The 27,177-nt window shown below is 34.7% G+C and overlaps 1 protein-coding gene across 2 annotated transcripts in view; it reads right to left on the bottom strand.

Annotated features, from left to right (window-relative positions):
* The window catches only part of ORC5 (origin recognition complex subunit 5), a 61,824-nt gene that overhangs the window by 25,031 nt on the left and 9,616 nt on the right, over window positions 1-27,177 (bottom strand). For both annotated transcript variants that reach the window (XM_072919488.1, XM_004186163.6), the window contains exons 5-13: window positions 26,596-26,670; window positions 24,356-24,467; window positions 23,869-23,999; window positions 22,141-22,189; window positions 21,611-21,701; window positions 19,462-19,514; window positions 17,620-17,732; window positions 14,631-14,678; window positions 11,226-11,336 (exon numbers count right to left, since the gene is read on the bottom strand). In XM_072919488.1, the coding sequence (XP_072775589.1) occupies window positions 11,226-11,336; window positions 14,631-14,678; window positions 17,620-17,732; window positions 19,462-19,514; window positions 21,611-21,701; window positions 22,141-22,189; window positions 23,869-23,999; window positions 24,356-24,467; window positions 26,596-26,670 (783 nt within the window). The remainder of the gene's footprint in view (window positions 1-11,225; window positions 11,337-14,630; window positions 14,679-17,619; window positions 17,733-19,461; window positions 19,515-21,610; window positions 21,702-22,140; window positions 22,190-23,868; window positions 24,000-24,355; window positions 24,468-26,595; window positions 26,671-27,177) is intronic.

Raw genomic sequence — 27,177 nt, forward strand, 5'->3', positions numbered from 1 at the left:
TACCTCTCAATATTCTATGAGAACTGCTATGGAGACTAGAATCAGGTCCTGTTAGAAATGGCAACATACATAAATTTAATCACATTCATAAATAACTAGTAATTAGAAAACAAGAGAACAACCTAAAAAGAAAGTGCAGATTTTTTGAAACTGAGATTTTTGTCTGTTTATTTGGGGTTTGGTTTTGAGTTTTTGTTCATGTTTGTTTTCTTTTTTTTTTAAACACCTTTCTCAACATGGGTAACAGCAGGGTAATGAATGTTCATCTGAATGAAGATAAAGTTGCACCATCACAACAGAGAAACACACCTACAGAGCAGCATTTGCTTATCTGAATGAAATTTGTCTTCAAATATTTTTAGTTTCAGTTAAACTGTGCCCAAAAATCCACACTGAATCTCAGTATTATTTTTAAATTTTACCTCTGAAACACTTCCTGAAATTTAAATAACTTATGAGTCTTTCATTTTTTTTTGGTAAATCTTCTATGACTTGCACTTGTAGAGGTTATACCTAACCTCTTTTTATTTCATTCTTCAAAAAACAAAGGTAGAAGATCCCTTCTTGACATATTCAGCATTCTCACATTGAAAACATCTTTTTCAGAGCATTTTCCACATGACATTGAGCTTGTCTATAGTTGTCTATAGACAACTATATACAGCATTTATAGCTGTCTAGCTATAGTATATATACTATGGCTAGTCTACAGTTGTAACTGAAATACAGTTCAAAGCTGTAGGGTTCAGAGTGCAAGTTCAAGGATGTAAAACGACATGTCATCATCCCAGAATTCTACAAAATATGTTTCTATCAGAAAGAGATGAGTTTCAGCACCTTGTCCTTAGGAATAAGTCCACAGCAGTCCAGCAAAAAAGGATGAGAAGGCTAACAGCAGCTTGCCAGCCATGCAATGCAACCCTGGGCAGGCTCTTCCCAAGTACTCACTGCAGAGTGACAGCCCAACTTAAATTGCAGGAAAAATGAGTAGGAAGGTGTACAAATCAATCACTGCCCCCAGTCTGCAAACATTTTGACAGGGAATATGACATCCAAGCAGGGATATTTGATGGTGGCTTTTCCATTTGTTTTGTAAGAAACCCAGAATAATTACTGCGAAAACACTTCTTAGTCCTTCAGGACAGAGAAGCTTTACATAGACATAATGTCAATGTTTGCATCTGAGGCTGTCTTGATTCTGTTTCTAGAGGATGGAGGAGTCAGTGCATCAGGACACAGTTCACCGAAACCTAGCACAGATTTTAAAACTTTTCATTAACAGAGTGGGCTTAGATGCGTATGTCTGCGTCAGGGTGCATGTCTCTTTCTCTCCATTAACTAGAAAAGCACACTACCTCATATGTACATTTACTGTTCAGACATACATAGGTTGACCCAATCTCACCTAAAATAATCACACTATATCAGGATCATCCACCCTCCTCCACCTAACATGAGAAATTAAATCATACAGTGGTAAGGACGGAAACTTTTAGCAGCACCTATGCAACTTCAGATATAAAGTACCATTTTCAGCCATAATAATCATCATTGTCATAATCATCATAGCAGCTCGTCCAAGTCTAAGCTACTGTAGGATTTGTCTCACCTTGTTTTGTCATTCTCCATATTTTAAATGAACGATATTTGCCACACTTACTAAGAATATAAACTTTCCATAAATGAGATTTACTCACACCGTGCTATCAATTCTCCACATTGCTCCCCCCAAATATTTTCCAGTTTTCATTTCCATAGATGGAGAAGAGAGATTATGTAAATTCCTAACTATTCTTCATCTACCAAGAGGAATTCTTTTGTGAATAAGCTTCATATTCTGAAATCCTCTCTTTCAATGCAGCTGCTTCTTTTGTCCAAGATACTGTGGCAAGCCCCACTATCTGCTATCAAATGAACACAGCCAGCAGCAAAGGGTCTTTAGGGGAGGAGGAGTGTCAAGCACAAAGTCACTAGCTAGAGCTGACTGCAGCTGGCAGGCCAGAAACAGTACAAGCATTCACCAAAGTGATCCAACATATTCTTTAATGTACCATTTTGCTACCTTATGCTCTAACATTGCTCATGGCCACAGTCTCAGTACTTTTCAACCTCATCAGAAAATGGAAGCTACAGATAGAATGGTACAGATATAATGCTACAAATTTATTTCACATATGATACAGCAAAATAATTTGTATTGAAGTGACAGGTGAGGTGTAAATACCTAAGGAGAACAAACTAGGTAGGGAAATGCAAGATGGGACAGGATGACATGGGACCATATAACAACCAGTCCAAGGAGCACATCAGAAAAAAGAATGTAACATTATAGCCAACCCTTCAACCAGTGATTCTGAACCATCTTTCTTTCCACTACTGAAATTGCAATTGTATCCATTACTGTATGTGCAGCAAAGTAAAAGATATTAAATAAGCAAAGGATTGTCAAATGAAGATCTTGAAAAGATTATCTGTGTTCCTACAACTCACTAAAGTGAACACCAAGGAGCTAGTAAAGCTGTTTTGGCTGAAAGACAATGTAAGCAAAAAGTACAGCAGGTAAAATTGGCCTTTAGTAGCCTTTCAGCTGGAATTAGACTTTAGTTCTAGTTACCAGGGATGTGAAGAAACAGGGCATGCAATGTAGCTATTTAATATCAAGAATTGATTCTAGTTTTGAAATTGTATATCAATTAACCAGATTCTACACAAATGCTCAATAAGGAGATGGTTCTTTGTCCCAAACAGGTCACACTCCAAATGGTGAGAGAAAACAGTCAAATTACCTCTAAGAAAGACAGAATTTATAAAGAGTATTAATGATGTCACCTGGGGGCTTGAAAGGTTCTTTTTAGCTTTTAATCATATCTTTCTAGGCATATCAGCTTAAAACAAGAGATTTGAGAGAGAACTAATGAATTCTATCCTAATGCTCTAATTTGCTTTATCTCAGAATTGTGTCCTATCTTATTTCCATGAATAGCTCGTGATTCTGAAATAGACTTTCTGCATACACTAAATGGTTAAAGCAAAGTGATTAAAAAACTTATAATATACAGGCTGTTTTTAGATATATATGTTATCAAGAGAGGTTGTGCAGTACTTGCTTAATTAATCTTTGTTGTCTTAACACATGAACCAGATGTACTATTATGTTCTTTGTTCTTCCCTAAAGAGGGGATGAGCTGATTATTTATCTCCAAACAATAGGAGTTCGTGCACCACAGTGAAGAATTTTTTTTAATTGGGGAGGCAATCACTAACAAGCTTCAGCTGCAACTGCTTGATGTAAACACAGCACAAATTTGTTCCTGGAGTATTAAACTATGTTTCTACCAGTAAGTATGTAAAATAAATTTCTAAGAAAGTGCATAAAGAAAGAGATGCAAAGGAAAGAGTTTGGAGGAGGAAACCTCTGTTTTTCTTTCATGTATTCGTATTTACTTCTTTGATACACTAACACATTTTCATAGATAAGTTAAGATTTGAAGCTTCAAATACTGTTTACAAATAATGTGCCGAGAGAACAGAAGTTAAAGAAACTGTTGGTTGATACAACACATTCCCTATATTGTACAGCATGCAATCTAAGACATGTGAAAGGCACAAGGGAATATATAATATTATATTCACAGGGCCACAAGAATATTTAGTGCAAGTTATTAACAGATTATATACAGATTATATAGTACAAATTTAAAGTAAATCAAAAAAGTACAAATTTATTGTAAATCAATTTTACGAAGCCTTAAACACAGCTACTTCCGGGTCAGCAAATTTTTAGGGACATGCTACACAAATAAAAAACTAAGATCAAAAAGCAAGGAAGTTTAGAAATTAGTAAACTGTTCTAGATAAAATATTTAGGAATTCACTTTATCTTCCTGGTAAACTTAATCTCATCTGTAGTCCCCCTTCCCTCTCAATAGTCTTTCCCTTGTCATAACCAAAATTTCTTCCATAAAACTAGTTTCCAATAATTCACAACGATTTGTCTTCTTAAATACACTGTTTTTAAGAAACAGAGTAAGTGCCAAGCTAGAACCTATTACTATAAGCTCTTCACAGAGATAAGGTAAGTTTTGTACTTTAAATTATTGTAAAGAAAGAATTCATACAGAATTGAATAGAATTTGATTAAGAAAGCCTCCTAAGAAATCATAAAGCTGTATTATCAATATACCTCCAAAAACGAAAATAAGATCAAATTAAGTCAAAAAACATAATATAGGTAAAACACTATTAGTTTTTCTAAAATATCTTTTCTGTATCAATTAAAATTAGAAGAAATCAAGCATATCAGTCTCTTCACAATTTTAATTAGAAAGAACTACCTGAAGTAAAAATATTTTTATTTTTTTTCACAGCTATGCTCAGAGTTGAAAAAAAAAAAAGTCAGCTATTTGGTTAAAAGTAATGTTTTCTCCTTTCTTTTTGCTTAACAGCAGGCTCTCTCAAGCTGCCATAGTCAGTGCTAAAGTGCTAACTATGTCACCATGCTGTGCATCACATTAAGTTCCCATTTCAGCTCATGAATTTCTGCCAGATTAGTCCAGTAACCAATAACGGAAAATGAGAAAACGGGAGTTATTTATTACCTCTTATCACCATCTTCCCAAACCTACAGAAAATCAGAGTACTGAGATCAATACAATTCAGTACAATGAGATCAATAGATCACTACACTTTCTAACCAACAGGCAGCTCCAGGAAAACAAAGTGTGTCAGATGCTTAATATACCAATAAAAGTACACAGGATTAAAATCAGTTAGGATCAAATACAACAGTAAGAATATAAAATTGTCTAAAAAAACCCCACAGCTACAAACTGACAACTGCTAAAAAGATGCTCTAACAATACAAAAATAATCTTTTAGGTCTGACCAACGATGAAGTCACAGGATCAAAAGGTTGTACTACAAACCCACTTGGACAATAAACACGTAGGAATATACAGATTATATATGAATGCTGTGTGAGACATATGACGTTACAGGAAACTAACTGATATTCTGTGCTGGCAAAATGCGTCTTATTATCTTCACTACACCCTGAAAGAGGAGGGGAAGTTTATTTGGATCATTAATGAGAATGAGATAAGCCCAGAGTCTACAGTTTATATTTACTCATTCCTGTAACTGGGAAGCTCTAAAAATCTTCTGACCAACCAAAGAGAGAGGTATACCATAATTCTAAATAGTTCTCACAAAAAAAAAAAAAAAAATTAAAATAAGCTTTTTTTTTTTTTTTTTTTTTTTTTTTTTGGTAGAAGTAAATGCTTCCCCCTGCATGGAAGTATAGCAGGATCATTCCAGAGATGACACCTCCTGTGGTTAGAATGGATTAAGCTGTGCAATTTTATGTACCTTCCTCTGAAGCAAGAGGACAGTGAAATGCAGTCATTTTCAGGTTAAATCAATAGGATAGAAGCAGAGGCTGATGACATCCTCTCTTGTAATTTTAGAACTCAGGAAGTAATAAAAATAGGGAAATACATGAGAACATATTTGCTTATATTCAAGAAGTCAAGAAAATCTACCTACACAACTCCAAGAGAAATTTAACTTTTACAATCATGTCCCTTCTGCATATTCACTACTTAATGATTCCACCTTTCAACAGTGTATAAAATAATTATTCAAACATCTCAATATTTTTGTACACAACTGTTCAAGTCTACCAAATCTTAGTATTCTCTAATGGATGTATAAAGCAAAGACACTCTCCAAAATCAGACACATGATACGCTTCAATTTTTGTCTTGAATCAGTTTGTAATATTATCTATGAGATAGAAAGGAGCTTTTTTTAACATTCAACCAGTCAACAAGAAATCACACTGCAATATAAACTTTGGTCATGAAGGTATAAATGCTAAGTTCATTTGAGAACAGGGGAGAAACATATTCTTCCAAAGTCACCCCCCACACTGAGGTAGTTAATGTCTGTTATGAACTTCTCAATTATTTCAGGTAAAATTTTAGCAATAACTCTACCCATTTAACCACAAAAATAATAAGCACAACACTTGTAGAATTTCAGAGTAATAAGGAAGCAAAGAAATGTGGTTTAACAGAATCAGCAGGAACTTTCATTTTTCTGTATTTCACTTATTTAAAAAAATTTAAAAATTAATCTACTTACTGACATATAACACCTTGCACTGACAGTACAAGAATATGCTCTGTATTTCTTGCATACTGTAAAATAAAAATGGTTCCTCTTATCTTGGTTACTCTTCATAATAAGGCCTCTCAGGGAACAGTGGAGAACAATATACATTTTAAACCAGACCTTTTTCTGTAGAAATTCACTCAACTGCTCACTTTTAAAATGGAGAGTATTCTGTTAGTCTTAAATAATAGTGTTAAAATCAGATGCAAATGTTCCTATAAGCAGTCCCTGCAACAGCAAGGAAAGCTGGAACACAATACAGCTGATCTAGCAAAAATGAGTAATTCTGTCAAGTTGTCAAATGTGGAATGAAAAACATCTTATTTTTAAACATTAATACAATCTGATCTTTTAGAAGCGATTAAGAGTGCTTTCCATTTGAAAAAAAACTGTTAACAGTATTCACAGAATCGAATCACAGAACTACAGAATCATAGAATCAAATTCCTCTTTATCAAATTGCTACATCAAGGGAACCTAGCACAATGCAGTAACAGTTAGAACTATAATCAGGATGTGGATATTTAGTGTCTAGAAAAGCTGTGACATACATAAGCTGTAAGACAAATCAAGTAAGTAGATGACAAAACCAGACTTCTTTCCAATCTTGCAATTGAAATTTTACCATAGTTGTCCATTGACAAATAAAGGGCAGTTTAAACATCAAATTATCGTCTGAAAAAGGAAGTCATAAAGCATGCTTCCAACACAACAGGGACAAAGAAATTTAGAAGGTAAATTGTTTCATACTGTTCTAGTTTTCATAAAGAATATTAGATATTCCCTATTCTAATCATGTAAGGCAGACAAGAAGGCAAGAAAAAAGAAAACAAATCCCTCCAAATTCCTACATTAAAAGAAAGGGCACTTTTTCCTTCTCTTAATTACAGAAAACTACATTCCTCTGGCTCCCTCCAGCTGGAACTATGTTATGTACATCAGTGGTTTGTGTGTTTCTCATAGACCCATATCATACTGGCACTTAACAGACTACTCAAAATCTCATATCTCCATTTATTTTAATTTCAGATGAAAAGTTCTTACTCTTTGGACAATTTGCAATGGTATTTATCTTTATGAAAGACTGAAAAATTTTAATTTTTTAACCTTCTTTCCAAATTCTTACACATTTATAACTAAATCAGTTCTATGAATTTTGATACCCTTAAGAAAATTCAAATGGTTTTCTTAGATCCAGCAAAGAGATAATAAATGTCTAATAAATGAAATACAGGCTATGTGTAAGATACCTGATGTGTCTCCATACACTCATAAACACCCTTCCTAGAAATCTCTGATTGCAAATGCAGTATAGTCAGAAGTAAATTCTAACTATACAACTATTTGCCAAATATGTAGAGTAACATTAAAAACAAACCTGGGATGGCCTAATTTTAGTGCATTAGAGTAAAAATGTAAATAGAACGAAGTTACTGATTATTTGGTGATTTTCAGCTATTATATACTCTGAGAAGTTATCCCAGATGTTTTTTCAAATATTCAGGGATGTACTACAATAAAATATGCAAAAGTAGGCAAGATAAAGGGCTTTGTTCCATTTTACCTTAGATAACATCATAGCTAAAAACTACAAGTAGATCTAATCAATCCTTTTTATGAAAAGCTATTTCACAAGAAAGCAGAAGCTAAAATATCTAGAAAATGAAAAATGGTCAGGAGAACTGAATTGACTTGAAGAAGCAATAACTGAATGATTTTGGTAAAGAAAAGAACATTTGTTTATTTTGGCTTGTAATCCATAACAACAATATCTACTTGCTCATTGATTGTGACATGAACAGCCCTTATCCTCTTCAATGTAAAATAACCTCATTTAAATTAAATTTGTGCTGATAATTCTTGCCCAATTCTTTGTGCATAAATTCATTTATGTCCTATACTAAGGCATATTTTTATGAAGAGCATTATGTTTGTATTTCTGTCTATTTTCTGTGGGAAGCCTCAAATGAAATACTACTCTTATACAAACCAGGACTGAATAGACTGTTGGAACCTTTGCAGAATTTTGCAGTGTTTTCATGAAGCTATACAAAGTTTCTTTGTAGCCCTCCATTCTGCTGTAATTGCCCTTGGACACAATAAATACTTCCTACAGCGGGTCCACATGGGGACAAATAATACTCCTGGTGTATCAAGTAAGGAAACCCTAAGACTTCTCTGTTGTTGTAGGATGCAGACTGCATACCCCAGAGTCACATGGTTTTCAGCACTGTGTGAAAGCGCACCTGCATCTTTTCACCATTTTCTCCATGTTTTACCTTTTAAAACCCTTGCTCAGCCATATATCCAAAGAGACCATCAACTGTGCAAGTTCTGTCCCAGCACAGAGTCTACTGCCCATTGGTCACTGCAGTGTCATCTTCAATCTGTTAAATTATTACAAAAATTGTATCCGAAGAAAAAGATTTTAAGAACTTGTCCTTTCAAATGCCTCCAGAAATCAATAGTGCTCCAACCTCCATCTTCTTGGTTTAAAAAATAAGCAAATAAATTCAGTAACCTGTTATAGTAATACACAATGTGCTAAAAAAAAATCAGTATTATAACAAATCAGTAAGAAAACCAGTGAATTTTCTGGAGAAAAATGAACACCAGAAACATCTCAAACAAATACAAACAATTCATACACGTACTGAGTTGAAGATGCTATCATTAAAACCTCTAAACCTTACATTAACTTTGTCTCAAAAGGTCCTCACTGGATGTGTGAGAAGTTTGATTAAAAAGAGCACAAACCCAAGAGAAATTTCAACTCTTAAGGGAGGAATTAAAAAACTCTCTTTTGCAGAAGTGGAAATTTGCTTCCCCCACCCCCCTGTGCTATTCTCTTGCACTAGTTAGTGAGGAAAACCAAAAATGAATGAGCCCAATTTGATCTCCTGTAACCTAATTACAGCAAGAAATTACAGCAGAAGCTGTTTAGTTTTGTGTTGGTTGCAAAGATCACACTTGTAGAACAAGCATACTAACTCTTGGTTTGAAAAAAAGTATGAGACCATTTTGAAGAGTATAATATTTAAAGGCAAAAGATTAAGATTCAAATTTTAAGTTGAAAATCTATTTAGAAAAACTAAACAATTTCAATAAAACCTACCATTAAGAGGAAAAATGAAATTTTGCTGCTCGTTAGCATAGAAGTTTCACTTTTGAAAAGCTAATAACCAAAATTTTCACATGAATAGAAACTACACAAAAAAATAACAAGCAGTAAGAAATACCACGAAATCAGCAAGTGACATATCTTCAAGCAGCTGCTAGTCCTTCTTGAATCTTGACTGTGATTGTTGACCAACTTTAAAGCTAAGGCATGCTATTTTCTGAGAGCACATGGGGAGAATTAATATGCATTTGGTTCATGTACAGCCTTTGAGTTTACAAATTAAAGAGCATAAGATTAATCATTAATCAGTTAAGAAGCCAAATATTTGACATAAACATTTTAAACTTCTCTATAATTTTTTTATTATTATTTCCATGCTGATCACACAAATAAAAAATTTAAGACTTTTTTTATCTAAAAGTAAAATGTAACAATACTGATAAGGATAAGCCAGCTCCTAAATATTTACTTTGAAAATTATATTTACAGAACAACCAAAAATCATTGAAATGCAAATTGTTTAAAACTATTCAAGAAAGAAAAGCAATTAAATATTATGCCTAGTTTAAACTACTTTCCTAACCTATTTTAAATTCTGTTGCATTTTTTATTACTTTGCAGTGGACACTTCAATATTTTTAATTAAGATTTAATGTAAAAATTGCTTTATAGCTAAAAATACTCTTAAATAATTTATAAAATTTAATTTTTGTATAAACATATTTAATTTCACATGCTTTGTCCTAACCTGGTTGAGATTATATACAATTTTTTTATATTTGTATAGCTTAATCTCCAGATATTCAGAAAATAAAGAATTAGAACTATTCTTTGATAACACTGCCACCTAGTGCAAACTCTAAATCAGAACAAAGCATTTCATTGAACTTGTTCATTCTGTAATTTAGCCTAAGGTGGAACTGTAATATGTACAAACTGTGGCTTCAGTACTACTTAACTGTATATTGGAATAATGACATTTGTTCTCTTACCTGGAATGCCTGTTAAATATGCAGCTACACTAATTTTGAAAACATACTGTAAAGTACCTTTATATAATACATTCATATCTAGTGTATACCAAAATGCTTTTGATAGCCAAAAATAAGAGAAAACAAAGCTAACATCCTAAAAAATAAACACATATGTTCCTAGAACTTTACATGAATGCAGACAATAAATTGAAATATTACTTGGTTAAATTTGATAGCTAACAAGGAAAAGTGGAAAATTTCAGTAAGCTAATTACAACTGGAAAGAAGAAATTGAGAATTTCTAAGGTGGAAATGTTATCCAAGAATCAAACCGAGTGTAGAAAATCATCTTTACTTATACAGCATTGGCCAATACACACTTGGCAAACCCAGAGGTGTTGAGAAAACACTGGATTTACTTAATTCCACTCACTTCTACAGCGATGCTGCCATCTAGTGAAATGGGATACTCACTCTTCTCTGCAAGACTTAAATTTTGTCCAAATGGAAAACAGTAGGTACATGTACCACAGGAAAAACTGTTCACCTCTAAGTACCTTATTCCCTCGGCTTCTTCTTCACTATTACATTTTTGTAGCAATGTGTGTTACATTGTGATTAATTTTGCCCATGGGACAGTGAACTTTTATATACCTAACCTGAAATGAAAACAGGCTTACAGATTGCAGTGAGAAACCAAGGAACTGATTAGTACAGACCACAGACCAGGATCAGGTAAAAGTTATCTATTAGCAGATTTCATTCCATTGCACAGATAAAGTACAGGATTCACAGCTAGTAACATAGATAAGTATTACTCTGAACCTTTGATTTAAATTACCTGCTGTGGATGTTTTTTCATTTCATTTAATTAGAATTCTGACTTACAAAAAACATTTAAAACTTGGTGAATTCCAGACACTAAAAAACAAATTAAAAAGTAAATACACACTAACCTGCGAAAATATATTTGCAGTTGGAGCAACTCTGTTGTCCACAATACTATACAGTATTGCTAACAATCTGTCCAGGGGAAATGGCTTTGGCCCAAGCAGGTGATTGCTGGTCTGCAACAGAAACAACACTTTTTAATCCACTTCTTAATTCCCTGGAGTATTACACAATGTTATTCTTATTCTTTTGGCCTCTATGGCCAAAAGGGAGGCACTATGATTCACCGTAGTCTTTCATACAGCCTACTTACACGTTATGGAGAACAGTCAATACATGTTTATTGATCAAGATATAGAAAGAAAGATCTATTTAATATGGCAAGTACTCAAACTGCACAGCAAACAGGAACATTTCTGAGCTGTAACAGAGGATCTTATGCCAAATTTCCTGTCAGTAGATTTATACATTTACTTGGGTTGTCTAATAACCTTGCCAAATCTAAGGAATAAAGAGGAAAGGCTACGTTTTATGGCAACCAAAGAACCACAGAATGACTTGTGTTGGTAGGGAAGCTTCAAGATTTCTTCCAAAAGAGGAGGACAAAACTGGACAGAGTATCCCAGAGGCAAGGCAAAGAGTGCAGAGTATAACGCTCACAGTGCACATGCCTCCTCCAGGTTCAGCTGGTTAAAATAAGAGTTCAGATGGCTGAGCCCAAGGTCAGCTTCTTGGCTGGTAAGACCTGCTGTACAATGAGCTACCAGCCCAGCTAAGGGCAACTGTGTCATCAGACACAGCAGATATGCTCAACCTCGCATGTACAGAACTCTTCTGCATCGTGCACACCTCACACCTCTGCTGACACTGATGGCCATTTTAGGCATAAGGGATGATTGTATGTAGTAACATTGCATTCGCTTGAATTCAAAGAAATACAAAGTCTTGATTGTTCAATGCTAAGTATTTTCAAAATAACCAATTCTGCAAAAAGGAGATGTACAATTTACAAGGCAGAACTGGGCAGTATTCCAACTCAGGCAGCATAGTTAGGGCTACAGAGATTTATGACCCACACTTCCAAAAGTTCTTACAAGGAAAATACTTGTTTTATTTTAAGTTCGCATTTAATTCTCTCTACTTTGACATCCAGCTGCCTTTTTTGTATTGTACATTGATTTATTCTTACCAGCAGAGCAACCAAGATGAAAGAGGGTTTTCAAGGGAAAGTTTGCTTCAAAATGCTTCTGGGAGAGAACATCTCAAATATACCACCAGGACCTCTGTGGTATTAGCCATCAGTAAAACACAACCACGCATTTCTTCAGCAAAACCAAGAGTTATTTCCAATACACGTTTTAACTTTTCAAATCCAGGCGGTGTCCTCAAAGCTACCTCTTGGCTAGCAAAGCATGCAGTGTGAAAAATCATGGAAACACATAGCCAAGATTTTAGCACGGCATCTTCAGTCATAATGCAGTTGTGGTTTAAGTTATGAACTGTACAATCACCTGCCCTTCTGCTTCTACACGTGCAGTTCTGTAAAGCATATTCTTTACCGTCAAACAGACTAATTAAAACCAGTGCATTCCAAGCAGTTAGCAAATGCAATTAGCATGGAGTAATCTCTGAAGCTCTGTATACACAGTTACTTCAGAAATTTCTTGTTCTCTATTTAGACAGAAATCTGCTTACAAGTTACTTAAAAGAAATGCTTAATTCTAGAAAATTAGAAGAAGGAAAGAATAACTTCTTGGAAGAATAATAATAGATTAGAAATTCTTTCCAACATAACATGGTTAGGAATTAGAATTTTACATATCTTCTGTAAAGAGATAAAGTAGAATAGTATTTATAAAAATGCAAGTGACTCAATGTCTCTCAGAAAGAGTCAGTCTTCCAGTATCTTCCACAGTCAGAAAACCTGGTCAAAACGTTTTATAGCCGTCAAATCAACTCTGTATGCCCTCTATCACCCATCCACCAAGGCAATACGTTCATTGTTCAAAAAAAACTTTTTCCCCAGTTGCCACTATGAGTGCTTTTTAGCTGTAGTGCCAGTTTCATGTTCCCTCTTTTTAGCTGGCCAAAGCCTTTCACCATCCCACAACTGCAAGCTATGTATTCACATTCCAAACTTTTCACAAACAAGAATGAGAACCCCAAGAGTTCTTTAAAGAGCAAAAGCTTAACCCAAACTGATCTGCACAAAAATAACAAACTCCTTAACCACAAGTGACTGAATTTTCAACCTTTATAGCATGTACTTGAAGACTGAATGATACCTCTTCCTTTTTTTATACTACAGAAAGCATTTCCAAACTTCTCTGATTGCTCTATGAATGCAGCATGTTCAGCCACAAGCTGTAAATCCTAGACTGAAGCTAAAGCAGATATACAAGATAAACTCTTTTCCAATAAAAACAACACCAACACATTTGATCTTCTGACAGACTGACACCTGATAAAGTTTCACCTGCAAGAACAGATTCACCAGAAGATCTCTCACTTGTCACTGGAAAAGCGTAGTTCCAGGTCAACCATGCAAAGAAACCAAACATATTCTCCTTTTATGAGCAACAGGGCAATTAATAGAATGGTAAGTCAGTTTCTTCCCCTAATTCACAAGATTCACTTTTTCCAGTTAAAAGAACCCCACAGCCTCAGGACTGACACAGTTAAGAATCACAAAATAGACTTTTAGTCTTGCTATACCTAAACTTTTAAGGAAGGATTTATTTCATCTAATGTCAGCTTCCTGCCAAGCAGGAATGGACAGGCAAACCAGTTTCCTTGGTTCCAAATATAGCCAGGAGAAATCTAATCAATACGCTTTGTGGTGCAATTCATCTGCCTGAACATAGAACCTACTTCAGTAAGAGCCAAATCACACCCTACACTCCAACAACTGCATTGACTGACTCTGCAGGGGCTATAAACTGTTTTAGATGCAGGCACCCACTAGAATTAGGTGAATCTGATCTGTAAATCAGTCTTCAGACAAGCTTCTCTGGGCAAAGGTATATTGACATGGATGGTCACACTAACTGAAGCAAATTAGGCTATTTATATACAACATTTGTAATTGTTTATCCCTATATTTCAATTTCCCTCATTATAGAAATCATTGCATAAAAATTCTTTAAAGAATATAAAATTAATTTTGAGAGAAATGCTGATATTTGGCAACTTCACTTATGATGTCCTTTAACTAGCTTTATTAAACACACTTTGCTGTACACAAAAATATGGCTATAAGAGAAAATGTTATGCCATAGTTTAAATGAAATAAAAATTTCTGTATCTCACAGAAATTGGTAGCATACAAAACAAGTGCACCAAAAATTGTTATTTCTGCAATTCTCATGTTTCTACAGTAATCAATGACACAAAATGTAAAACAATCCCATAAGCACAGTGGAAAGAAAATACTTGCTGCCAAGCTCAGCCTAGAAGGATAAAATACATACCTTCTCATGCTTCTTCATGAAGTTGGTCTTTTTAATTTTCCCATGATGCTGCAAGCAACAGACAAGAGCAAAGGTAATTAAAATACTCAAAAAGAATGTATACACTACAAATGGTAGTATGTTACTCTAGATCTACTTCTTTACTACACTTCCAGTATTTGCCTTTGATGTCACTATGAATCATTCTTACTATAAGCCCTAAAATTACACTTGCCTAGCTTCTCGCTTCACCTTGTCCCAAGTGGTGCAAAGCCAAAACACAACATGCTAATATTTTTTGGTGATATGCATAAGTTGTTTTTTTTTAATCTATTCAGGAACAGATGAAGTAGTAAAAAATGGTTTATAATATTACTTCATGCTACCATCCTCCTCATATCATCAATAATCTAATAAAAAAGACAGATGATGACTATCATAACTTTTAAAACATATCCATATATAAAATCCACCAGAATTTTCACCTTTTATCGACCCTGTTTTAGAATTTGGATGGTACAAAAGTTGGCAGAATGACAACCAGGAATTTAATCAATACAATACAAAGTTAGTTCAAGGTTCTTGAGATAAATGACAAAAGGAAGGAAGAGGAGAGGGTAAAGGGATAGGGGCGAGTGTTGAAGAAATGCAACATAATTAGAAGCTGCACATTTTTATAGTTGCCTTAACACGGGAAGGACTACTGAAAGAAAATAGTCAAGTGCTCTTGGATCTCAACTAAAAATGTGAGGGCAAGACAAGGGCAGAAGTACAGTAAACAATGTTACAAAGGAGTGGGTTAAAAAAGAAACAAAAAATCCAAAAGAGGCATGAAGGATGAGGTGTAAGTGATGTAAAATGAGTGAAGAGGTGTAATAATTTTTAAACATAGTTAAGTGCTATGTCTCAAAATATCAACTGATGAGTTTTTCCTTCTTCCACAGCCCTGAGAAGTATACCTTATTAATATACCTTATAAATAAGCTCAATGAATCAGGGAAAAAATAACTCAGGCACTTCAATGAAAAAATAATTACTTTACTTTAAATCTTGTACTTAGTATTTGTGTTCCTCTATACTCAGCCCTGTCACAATTATCTTAATAAATGTGTCTTTTCTTGACTGACTTCTGAAGCGCTACATAGTAGTCAGGGCTTAAGTTCACTTCACATGATTTGCCTGATTTAAGAAAACAGCTAATTCAGCTAATACATATCAAACACAATTAGAGAGAGCAAAGTAATCATTTTATAATGCATTTTTAAAACTGACTGCAGTGATAAGCATGACCTTTCAGAGGGGAAAGTGATCCAGCCTGAGGTTACACGGCATGCTTTAGATAAATCACAACAAACTGCATTCCTGCATTTTACAGGTTATGCTGGGATCTCCATATGGTATCTATGGTATCCTATTTCTGTTCAAGCACAAAATCTCATGAAATTCAGAGTTAATTTTCAATTAGCTTTTAATTGAAAAGTTTTCTATAAAGACTTCCTATATACATATTCCTAGTCTTTCTTGTTTTAAAGACTTCCAAACCAGCTTCATATTTTTCTCTCCATCTACTACAAAGCTCTTGAATTTTCACATAACCAATAGCAGTGGTGCCAGTTATCACTTCCCTGCTCTGTCAGGCTCTTAGCATTCCAGGCTGCCCCAGACTGTGACTTTACTTTTAGCTGTAGTATAGGCTAGCATCTATTGAGTAGTGCAGATGAGCAACTCAATAAGCATTCTTTTGTTTGCATTCCTTTTGTTTCTTTTAGTCCTCAGTAAAATCACTCCAGAAGATACTTTTCTGTAATCTCATTACAAACCTGATAAAAATCATATTCTATTTCTACTGTTCACATGACTCAAAAAAATACTCAGCTGGAAACCCTCTCAAAAGTGTTGGTTTTGTTGGGCTTTGAGATGCAGCTATTTCTGAAGTTCAAATTTAGATCTGACGAAGGGCTAACTGATACCATATGACTCGCAGGAAAAATGGTGACTTCTGCTTCATGAGGTCTTGGAAAAAAATACCTGATAGCAATGATAGAAATACCTTCCTGACTCCTGCTTCAAAAACCTTAGAAATTCATGTTTATTGTACAGAAGTTTAATACAGTTCATACTCAAGAGTGGAAACTTACCCAGAGGTACTACAAAAGGAGAAAGGAAAGTTGAAAAGGTTGTTCAGTGAACGCAAGGAAGATGTGGCACATTTTGGTAACATGCTCTACAGACTTGACTCTTGCATGCTTTCCCATTTCTGTGTAGAAACATTTCTTCAGCAAAAAAATCTCTAACAAAAAAAATGCTCCAAGTGCAAAGGACAAGGTTTGCCCATAAAGAAAATTTGTCTATCTACACTTACAAAAAGTAACTCTTCACTCAGGAAGGGACTAAATAGAAGGGTGAAACACCTATAGCTTTCAGTAAGATCATACCAGAGTTTAAACTGAAAATGTACTAACATTTCATCACTAGAAACTGCAGTAACTTCTCAAAATGTGTATCTATGATTTTTTTTTAAGAGGGAGTAATATTTTTACAAATTTGTCTTGCTCCCATTTTCTTTAATTGCTTACACCCATCCATCACGAATGCCATACTATACACACATGCATACATCAATACACACTGTAATAGCTGTTAAAGCTATAGAAAGCCCAACTGCCTGATCACTTTTCTGATATCTGCCTTCCCACCTACATTTTGTCAAATAACTCAAAATGAAGCAATGAGGCAGGCTTGAGGAGCTTGAAGATCCTGGTCAGGAAGAGACATACAACAACAACTACCATCAATGGCACCACAGCACTTGCCTACAGTATGACCACAACTTGGCTCACAGGAGGAAAAGAAAGAAGAAAAAGATAGTATGGGATCTACAGAAAAGTTGCTCATCAAATCAAATAAAGCACACACAAACAGAACTCAAAAAAATAGCTGAAGAGTTTTAAACCATGAAATTCAGTATGCACGAATCCAATTAACAGCACTAAGAAATTCATTTTGTTACCTTAAGAAAAAATCTTTTATCTGTCCTAACAGGATTGTAGGAGGCAAGGTAGGCAGCTATTAGAAGAAATTTTGAGTAATAAGGAAGTTCCACATGGGTATGTGCAGAAAGTCCTATAAAATAAACAAACAGTTCAGGAGTTAACCAAAACCCAACCTGAACATCCACAAACTTCAAATTAAACTTCCCTGCATCTGTGATCAATTATTTTTAGCCACTGTTCTACTTCCTACAGAAAATGCTTTAAAAATTTTAAACTTCATCCAGTTGACTCTGCCTCCTTGTATACATGTATACTTAATTAAGATTAAATACACATATTAAAACCCACAAGAACTACAGTCTAGTGAATATTTGCTTCCCCTCTTTTTGAGAGGAACTCAAAAGTACTTTTACTTTGTAATTTTTACCCTTACAGTCCTCTATTCTTGTTTTACATGCTTATGCGTAAGAATAGGATCATCAAACCACCCTTCATCAGCTGGCTAATTACAGAAACCTTTAAAGGGTCTCTCTCATGCCCTCTTTGCTTACAGTTTTTACTTCAACAGTTTCTTGTTCTGTGAAGCACCTGTACCCTTATGCTTTAATCCACAAATATCAGCAAATAAAGATCAAAGAATTAAACATGTTTAAAAGTTATGATTTGAGGTCCACAGTATAGGGAAAAGCATCCTAGATGACTGCTAGTAATGATTTCCTCTCATGTAAGCATAAAAGAACAGCAGTTCATTATAATTAAGAGATTCTCTTGCACTGCATGCTATTTATAAAATGCAACACCAAATAAAATCCTGCAGACAGACAATTTAGTTTAATGCAAAAACATGTTTTTTCTCCATTCTTCTGGTCAGCCAGTACTGCAGCACACAGTGAACTATTTGATGATTTACACCTTTATTAGGGCTAGAATTTTATTTATTAGAACGACTTCTTAAGCATGTTGCTATCAAATGCTGTTTTAAAAATATGACATTTTTTCCTACTACATAAACTTATGAAAATACATTTAAAATTAAGTCTCCCTTTACAGGGTCGTCAGATGCAAAACAGTTCATGATCATCCGGGAGAGAGTTTAATAAGAACACTTTGAACCAAACTCTTTTGGTCAAAAATATTGAAAATTCACCAATCATAAACCAAACATAGGAAACAGTCTGATGATTGCATTTATCTCAAGGAATTGTCATGACAAATAATATAAAAAAAAAGTTCCCTAAATACAAACTGGTCAAAATACCATGACCAACTGACATCACTAGGAAAGTATTTCAGTATTCTTTCCTAAATTGTAAATGAAGGCTGAAAAATATATTGAGATTCGACTTTCCAGCCTATCTAAAGTATAAAACCAACAAAGCTCTACTTGTCCAAGGAAAGAACATGGAGAACACTTGCACTTCTGACATTTCTCTTTGCAAGAAATCTGGACGCAGGATAGGTGTTTTGTTTAGGAATGTGCTAATTCAGTGCAATACACCAGGTATAACATTCTTTTCTCCCCATTTGGACAATTCTACCAGCTGGCAACACAGAGGTTTGACTATCAGGGTTCAGGCCACTCCTCAACCATTCTGACATAGGAAATACTGATGTAAAGAAGACTGCTTTATCTGCAAAGGATATTAGGAAAGTTTACTCCCAATATTTATGATAGGGGAAAAATATTCCTTTGTAGAACACCTTCTCAAAGAACCATGATTACCCTGAATTGTAACTGAATATTAGCAGGCAGTTTTGTCTGTGTGGTTTCATCTACGTGTTCTCAGATGACAATGACCAAGTCAAACCAAAAGCACATTTCACATTACAAGCCCCTACACAGTTACTGTGCTTCATACCTTTCAATTGCCCAGCCTCTCCACCATCATGCTGCAAACGCTCCCACTGTGAGCTGAAAGACAGATCATGCAAATACATAAATATGTAGTATTTTATAGTCTTTTAGAGAAAGCTACCTGCTTGGCATATTCTAATTTTCTGATACTGGCTAAAATACAGTTAGTGAGAGAATAATTAAAAATACATCATCTTACTGACTCGCAAGTAAATTTTAATAATCTACAGACTATGTATCTGCTTTAAAAAAAGAAAAAAATTGCTAGATTAATTTCTTCCCATCCAACTACCATGAGTAAGCAAATATCCACAGCCTTCCAAGTTTCAAGAATAATGCAGAATTGCATAAAAAGTAAAAATATTGATAGTTTTGATTCTTTTTAATCTGCTTAATAACTGTTCACATTTGTGAGACGAATACTATAATTACTTCATAATGTAATTTTGAAGTCAATGGAAGATGGGTTATATTGTCAGTGAAAAACACCCCCAAGTAGTTTGATGATTTCCTAAACAATAGCAAAAAAATTCACTTCTAAACTTCCCTTAAGGAATGACATTGCTAGCAATTTCACATTTTGGATCATTTTGTATATCACAAGAGGATTACAAAAAGATAGGTTTGTTGAAGTAACTATTTTGGCTTGCTTTTTAAAGCTCCTCATGAACAGAGTTTATCAGCCATAAGCCATAAAACTTATAAAAACAGTGTAATGGGAGTTCAGGTAATACTTAAATTACAATGCATGACAGAACAAGTCATCAGTGAGTTAAGGTTTTATCCAATGTCTATTTTACAGGCAGAAGAAAAAGGTTAATCTTCCTTTCAGTTCAGACAGCATAAGAGCTGATTGCAAAGTTCTATAGCTATAAATTACATGGTCAAGAAAGAAACAGAGTCATCATAGTTCTGTAGCCAGAAACACTGATATAGTGATTTTAATTCCTCAAGCACTTACTGGTACACAGAAGTAAATCTGTTAAACTGTGAGGCAGAAAGATGGAATTTCTGATAGAAGTCCAGTCAAGCTCAAATTTATAATCAAAGAAAACTGTAGAGGGAAATTACTTATTTGGAAACAATTCACAAACTATTTTCTATCATAATCTTTTATTACAACCTAATTAGAGTAGGCAATTACACAATATAAAAAGTCAGAAAGATCCCGAGCAGACTGTGTAATGAAGATCAATATTGAATATAAATATATATTTGAGCCAAACAGTAAAATGTGCATTCTACAGTGAAGTCTAGCTTGAACAAAGCAAAATCAATTCTCGTTTTGAAGGAATGATCACATCTCTAGAACTAGCAAAGACTTCTACTACACACTCAGATTGTGACCAGAATACTCTATAGCCTCACTGACATTTAAAGGGAAGAAACCAGTTTGTTTTTACCAAAATAAAGAAACCAAGCAACGCTGAATGATCTCTCTTTACATAGTGTAACATCAATCACTCATCTTAAAGGTGGAGAACATTAAACCTAAGCCAGTTATTACCACTGTGAATAAATATCACCATCCTTTTTTTCTAGCAGTCTGGCAGCTTACAAAATAAACAAGGAATCTAAAACAATACCAAGAACAATAGTCATTAATAGGACACCAATTTTTAATGCTGTCAAAAATGAGAATTCCATGTAAGAAGAAACTTGCCCTTGGAAAAGAAAATAAGGAATCAGAAAACACTGTCAGCAAACAAGCCTAGCTCTATCAAAGCTAAGAAACACAGATACTCAAAATCTGTAATGTCTCAAGAATTTTGAGGCTTGCACACATCCTTGGTACAGTGAGTATCTGGTGAGCTAAGACATACAGCAGTGTGTTTTAAACTGTGTATATTCTGGCGATGGATTCCCATGCTTGGTAGTTTCATACATTACAGAAAATGGGTCTAGCATCAGTGTAAAGGAGAATAAAACCTGCTGCCACTGCTTTACTTATTGAAGCTACAAATACCACTTAGTCTAAATCTCCTCCTGAGATATGCTATTTCTAACACTGCATGGCAAGAAAGAAATGCGCATTAAAGAAAAAAAGATTACATCTAGCAAAAAAGAAACACTAGCCATGAAACACAGTGAGAGGACAGTCGTTAAAAACAGCAACCTCAACAAAGCAAACAAACCTATTTCCTCCAAATTACCTGGATATTTCCCGGAGATAAACAGTCTGCATTGCCTTCTTCAAATGAGGTTCAATATTTTTCCAGAGTTTGCGGGTGTCGCGTTCATTTGCTGCAGCAAGCCAGAATCAACTCTGTTAAACATTTAACTCATATAACACTAAAACTCATCCCTGACACTGAACAGTCACAGGCATAACACAGTCTAACATCCTGACTCTGATATGCTGCTTTAGGATGATGCACCATCGTCATCCATTCAGAAAGCAAATGCTGCCACACAAGCCTGTTTCTCTATGTTTTGAGAAACCTCTCCTCTTGGTTTCTTTCCTCTCTGAGCCTTGACAAAAAAATACCATATCCCATTACTTTGTCAAAGTCCTGATGGTTGAGGGAGGAGAAAGATTTATAGGAAGCAGGAAAATATTCAGGGTATTTCCATCAATGCTGTTGTGACTGCAGCACAAAGATCAGAGCAGTGTCTTCACCAAAACCCACCAAACAGCACCTGCTCTCTCATACACCCACTCAAACTGAAGACACAGCCTTACCTTCCCCTCTGACCACTGGTTCACAGTATTTAGCAAAATTGAGCGCTGCCTAAAGAAAGCAAAAATGGAACATTAAAGTACTATCTATCTGATCCAGCTACAGAGTATAACTAGCGTGCTAATTAATTCCTTTGCAAAGTCAACAAACCCTTTTAAGTCAATAATTATGCCACTTGCTTACAAATATTATACTGTCAAACATCGCATCACTTCTGTACCATAAAATGAAAACAGAAGTAATCTACCACAGGTTACACGGCTGTTTATTGTACTTGATTAACTAACATAATAATTTATCATTATAAATGCAGTAAAAATATTTTCATGAACTTTTCTTACTTCCTTAATTTTCAGATAAAACTTTTCCTTCCAGTACAAGTTCAGCACACTTAAACACAAGCAGAATTTTTCTTTAAATTTATTTATTTAAAAACATGCTAAATATTCCATATGCAAATGAAATCCTTTTGCCAGGAGTAAGACTAAAAGATTTTTGACAATACTATAATCTAGACTTTCTTCTAAAATGTTTAAATCAATATCACACAGAATTTTGTAAAATATCAATCCTCAGATTTCATTCTCTTTTTGTCCTACTGCACTTTAAATATGTGTGCTAATATACAAAACTCAAAGTGTAACTTCCATCTATAAATCTAATAAAATTCCAGAATATATTATTAATAATTACACATAACAGCATACACATTTAAGAGTCTGTATTAGACACTAAGGAGTTCAGAAGCCTGCAATTCAGTTCTATGTGTCTGTCACTATCTTCTATGGAAGACACTTGCCAACGACAAAAAGAATTTAGGGTGCAATCACATAAGTGTTTTCATAGTGTTGCACAAGCAAATAGAGCATCTAAACCGATTGAAAATCTCGTAAGCAGAGCTATTCAAGTACATGTCTGCAAGAACTGTGACCCTGGTGTCTGTTTCTGTCTCCAGCAATCTCATTTACATATAAAATCTGCATAGTTAACAGATAAGTTCAGCTGAAATTTAGCAGCATGTTCCTGAGGGAAACACAGGCAGAACATTCAGATCATCTCTTGAGCACCAATTTCTTAACTGATCATGTCAAACTTGTAAAATTTCCTTGTACAGTTAATTCAATATTAATTGGATTAAGATAATGCCTGTAATTGTTATTAAGCTTATACAAATGTCACCATCAAGTAACTTAATTTTCTTCTATTAAGTTTGTTTACTAATACATTATGTGGTTAAAATGCCTTTTTCAAATTACTTTCAATTTATTACCAGAAAACTACACAACACCGGAAGCCCTTTACAGCCACCAAAACAACTGCAACCTTTGTTACGGATTTTTAGGGCAACTACATTTTAGGCTAACACACTCTTAGAAGGGCAAATTTATACTAGATATAAGGAAGACTTTTTTTACTATGAAGGTGGTGAGACATTAAATGGGCTGTCAGAGAAGTTCTGAATGCCTCATCTCTGGAAGTTCTGAATGCCAGGCTGGATGAGGCTTTGAGCAACCTCAAAGCCTGGTCTAGTGGAAGATGTCCCCACTCATGACAGGGGGAACTGGAACTAGACCCTTAAGGTCCCAATCCAATCATTCTATAATCTCTAATTTTCCCTTTGTCCATATTCAACAATAAATCTAGACTTTCAGAGCAACAACAAATCTAGACTTTCATTTAGCAAAAAACATCCCAAATCAAAACAGCAATTCTAAAGAAGCTCATCTCACCAGATGCCGAAGTTCTTTCAAGTCTCTACAGACCATGTAGAAGACACCAAGCAAAATATTGATATATGCAGCATAGAAATCTGCAGAATATTCTGGGGGATGATTCTGAGACAAGATCTTCTGCAGATGTCCTATTTAAACAAAAATAAATTTTGCTGTTTTCAAGCCAACTTAATAAATTGACCACATTCGTAGAAAACAAACAATAACTATCACTAAACAAAAACCAACAAAACCCACGAAAACCTACACATATTTGAAGAACCAGCAAATGTAATGGAATCAAGACATTACTTTGAGATGTTCTGGCAAGCAGAAAAAGACAAGACCTTTACAGGTTCTGGGAATACAGACTTCAACATTCCAGTAGCTATTACATATTCTGGGTTCTGTAAAAGGCGCACTAATAAACCTGGAAAAAATTTTGCAATGTCTTTTGACAAAGTGTTATATAATCCCCAAAAAGCAGATTAAAAAATTAGTTTACCTATGCTGTAATCTGGAAAATACATGGTGAATGGCTCAAAGCATCCCATGTTTGGACGGAACAGTTCCCACACTATTTCACTGAGCAGAACAACTGTCACATTTCTGTCAGTCTACACAGGGAATAGAAAAAACTGAATGAGAGAATGACAGGCAGAGAAATAACAAAAAAAAGTGCATATTAGAGCATCAATGAGAAAAAATTATTATTATGACTTTTCTGTTTCACAAAAATCATTAAATTTACAGCTTATTTCTAGACTAGTAATTTGCATTAAAGCTTCAGCTGGCCTAATCAAGCAGATCATACATTTGCAAATCTTTATAATTGTATGATATTTCTCTCCAACCCCTGCCATTTCACTGACATGCAAGCCTTGTGGGGTGATACACAATACCAAGTAGATTCCACCCCAAAATTAAGAGAACATTTTACTTTAGTAATTAAACACAGACTTTCAGAGCAAAAAGAAGAAGCTAAAAAGCAAGAAGAAATCTCAGTGCCTCTGGAACCAAGCTATCTATTGCTTTATTTTAAAGTCAATCTGGTATATAAAAACAAACACACAGACATCCCAAATCAAAAATGCAATATTACCTGTTTATTCTCCCAATGGTTTTACTAGTTAACAACAATGGGGCTGTTCACAGCAATATATTTTTGTAACCAAGTCTTTATTGACAAAATACATGCTTCAGACTGGATGTTTGATCAATAGGTAACAAAATGCTTCATATTAAAAACAATATTTTTATATTTTGGTCACACTTCAAAATATTAGCTACTGAATATGAAGCTAAAACTATCTGTGAAGATGATGTGTCATTTCTCTTCTTTGCAAGGTTTTTGCAACTATACTAAAAATTCTGCCTAACAAAAGATGCTTTTAAATATGGTTCCTCAAGAAAGACATTTGAAAACTATTAAGGAATCTCCATAAAACAAAAGAAAGGAACCTGATTGAACTGATTGATGGACTGTGTTGTGAATGACCTGAAAGAAATTTAAATGTCTATTCCCTTACCTGAAATGCAGTGAAAATCTTTTTTTACTTACTTTTCCCCCTTCTTGGTGAAGTGGCACCCACCCATATTTTTTACTGTTTCTTCTTCATTTTTATAGAACATAAATATTTTTTCCCTTTCAACAAGAAAGTATCTGCCTACATTTCTTTCAGTTGATTTCCTCTCCCAGAACTCCTGTTTCAGCTGACAGAAGTACTAAGATACGCTCAGCTCACTTCCTGACTGATCATCCAGTAATTGCCACCACAATCCTCAGGAAAATCAAGCATCCATGACCTATTCTTCAGCAGTGACCCACCAGTGCCATGATATCCCTCCCTCCTACTAGTGGCATTCCTGGTGTATTTAAGTCTTAGTCTATGAGGATTTGATCCCTGAACACCAATTACAGACCGAAGTTCACCCCCCTTCTCTGCAGAACAGGTTGTTTCTGCTTCAGGAGCAGCCCAGTCCAGAACATGGGCAGAACAGACAAAAAGACAGAAAATGCACCAGCTGTCAAGAATAAGAACACAGCTGTGAATCAGTCTTCATTCAGCAGAGAAATCAATGTGACCAGAAGATTAAGAGCGCTACACAAAAGTTTTGCGATAACAAGCATAATTTCAGCTATTAACATGTTCAGATATTTCAAAGTACCAGGAACTTACTGTTTTGTCTTCAGTTTCTTTTCAGGGAATGTACCATTTTTGCTTTTTTCAAGGCAAAAGTTTTGATGTTTCAGAAGTGAGAAAGGGAAGCACACTGTGGTTTACTCCAATCAGAAATTTACTGAGGCACAATTCCAGGAGAAGTGTGAGAAAACTCTCCAGCAAGTCAAAGCACATTCACAGCTGCTGAGCTGTGCAGCTCCAGCCAAATTAAACAGCTGGTAGTCTCTTGAAAATTTCCTTCTTAAAAAGACAAATAACCTAGAAAAGACAGCTATATATCTGACATGAGCCTAAAAAGATTATACACATCAGACATTGTAAATAAGATACAATTAACCACAACTAAAAAAAAAGGGTCTAATAAAAATCTCCCAATGTTTAAATTCTAGTTTGGTCTCTAGTTTTGACCACTGTTTTGGGGGAGCGAGGCTTAATTTTTCAATTTTTCTCATCTAAAGAATCATTTATCTTGATCTGTGACCCTGGATGTACAGGGTATACCACATGTTCAGTTATCTTCAACAGGCAGGACACATATGATAATTTCTTTCCAGACACTCACCAACTCTTGAAGCCTAAGAAACGCTGGCAGGATGTTTGCTTCCATTTCCCTTAGCTGTTCTGCTCTATCCAGAACCTTTTAATAAAACAATGATATTATATAGACAAACTCAACTTCCACTCTCACATGGATTTAAAATTAATTTTTAGCTGCTGGAAACTGAATTGGAGAGATTATTGCTTCAGAAGTGCTTCCAGGAAGCCCAAGCAGCTCTGCATCTAAAAAAGAATACAATCTCTAGACAAGCAACATTCACATGCCTTATGGCAGGAAGAATTATTACTTAAGTCCAGTCAGGAATATCACAACGAAGTCATGATATCCTTAACAACCATTCAAACCTCAATTTCTTCTCAAAATTCTTCTTATGTTTCAAATTTTCATGTAGTACAGTAGAACTGTAACTACATGCTTACTCTAGGAGAGTTGTCTTTTCCTACTATTATATACTTTTTCAAAAATAAATAAGAGCTGGTATCCTGAATTTTGAGAGAAACTTTTTCTTGCCATCATTTGCAGCCTAGGAATTTACAGGATTTATTGTATGCAAACTTCACATAGCAGTAACAGGTGCAGCATATG

Source organism: Taeniopygia guttata, chromosome 1A, assembly GCF_048771995.1.
Source record: "Taeniopygia guttata chromosome 1A, bTaeGut7.mat, whole genome shotgun sequence".
Classification (NCBI taxonomy): domain Eukaryota; kingdom Metazoa; phylum Chordata; class Aves; order Passeriformes; family Estrildidae; genus Taeniopygia; species Taeniopygia guttata.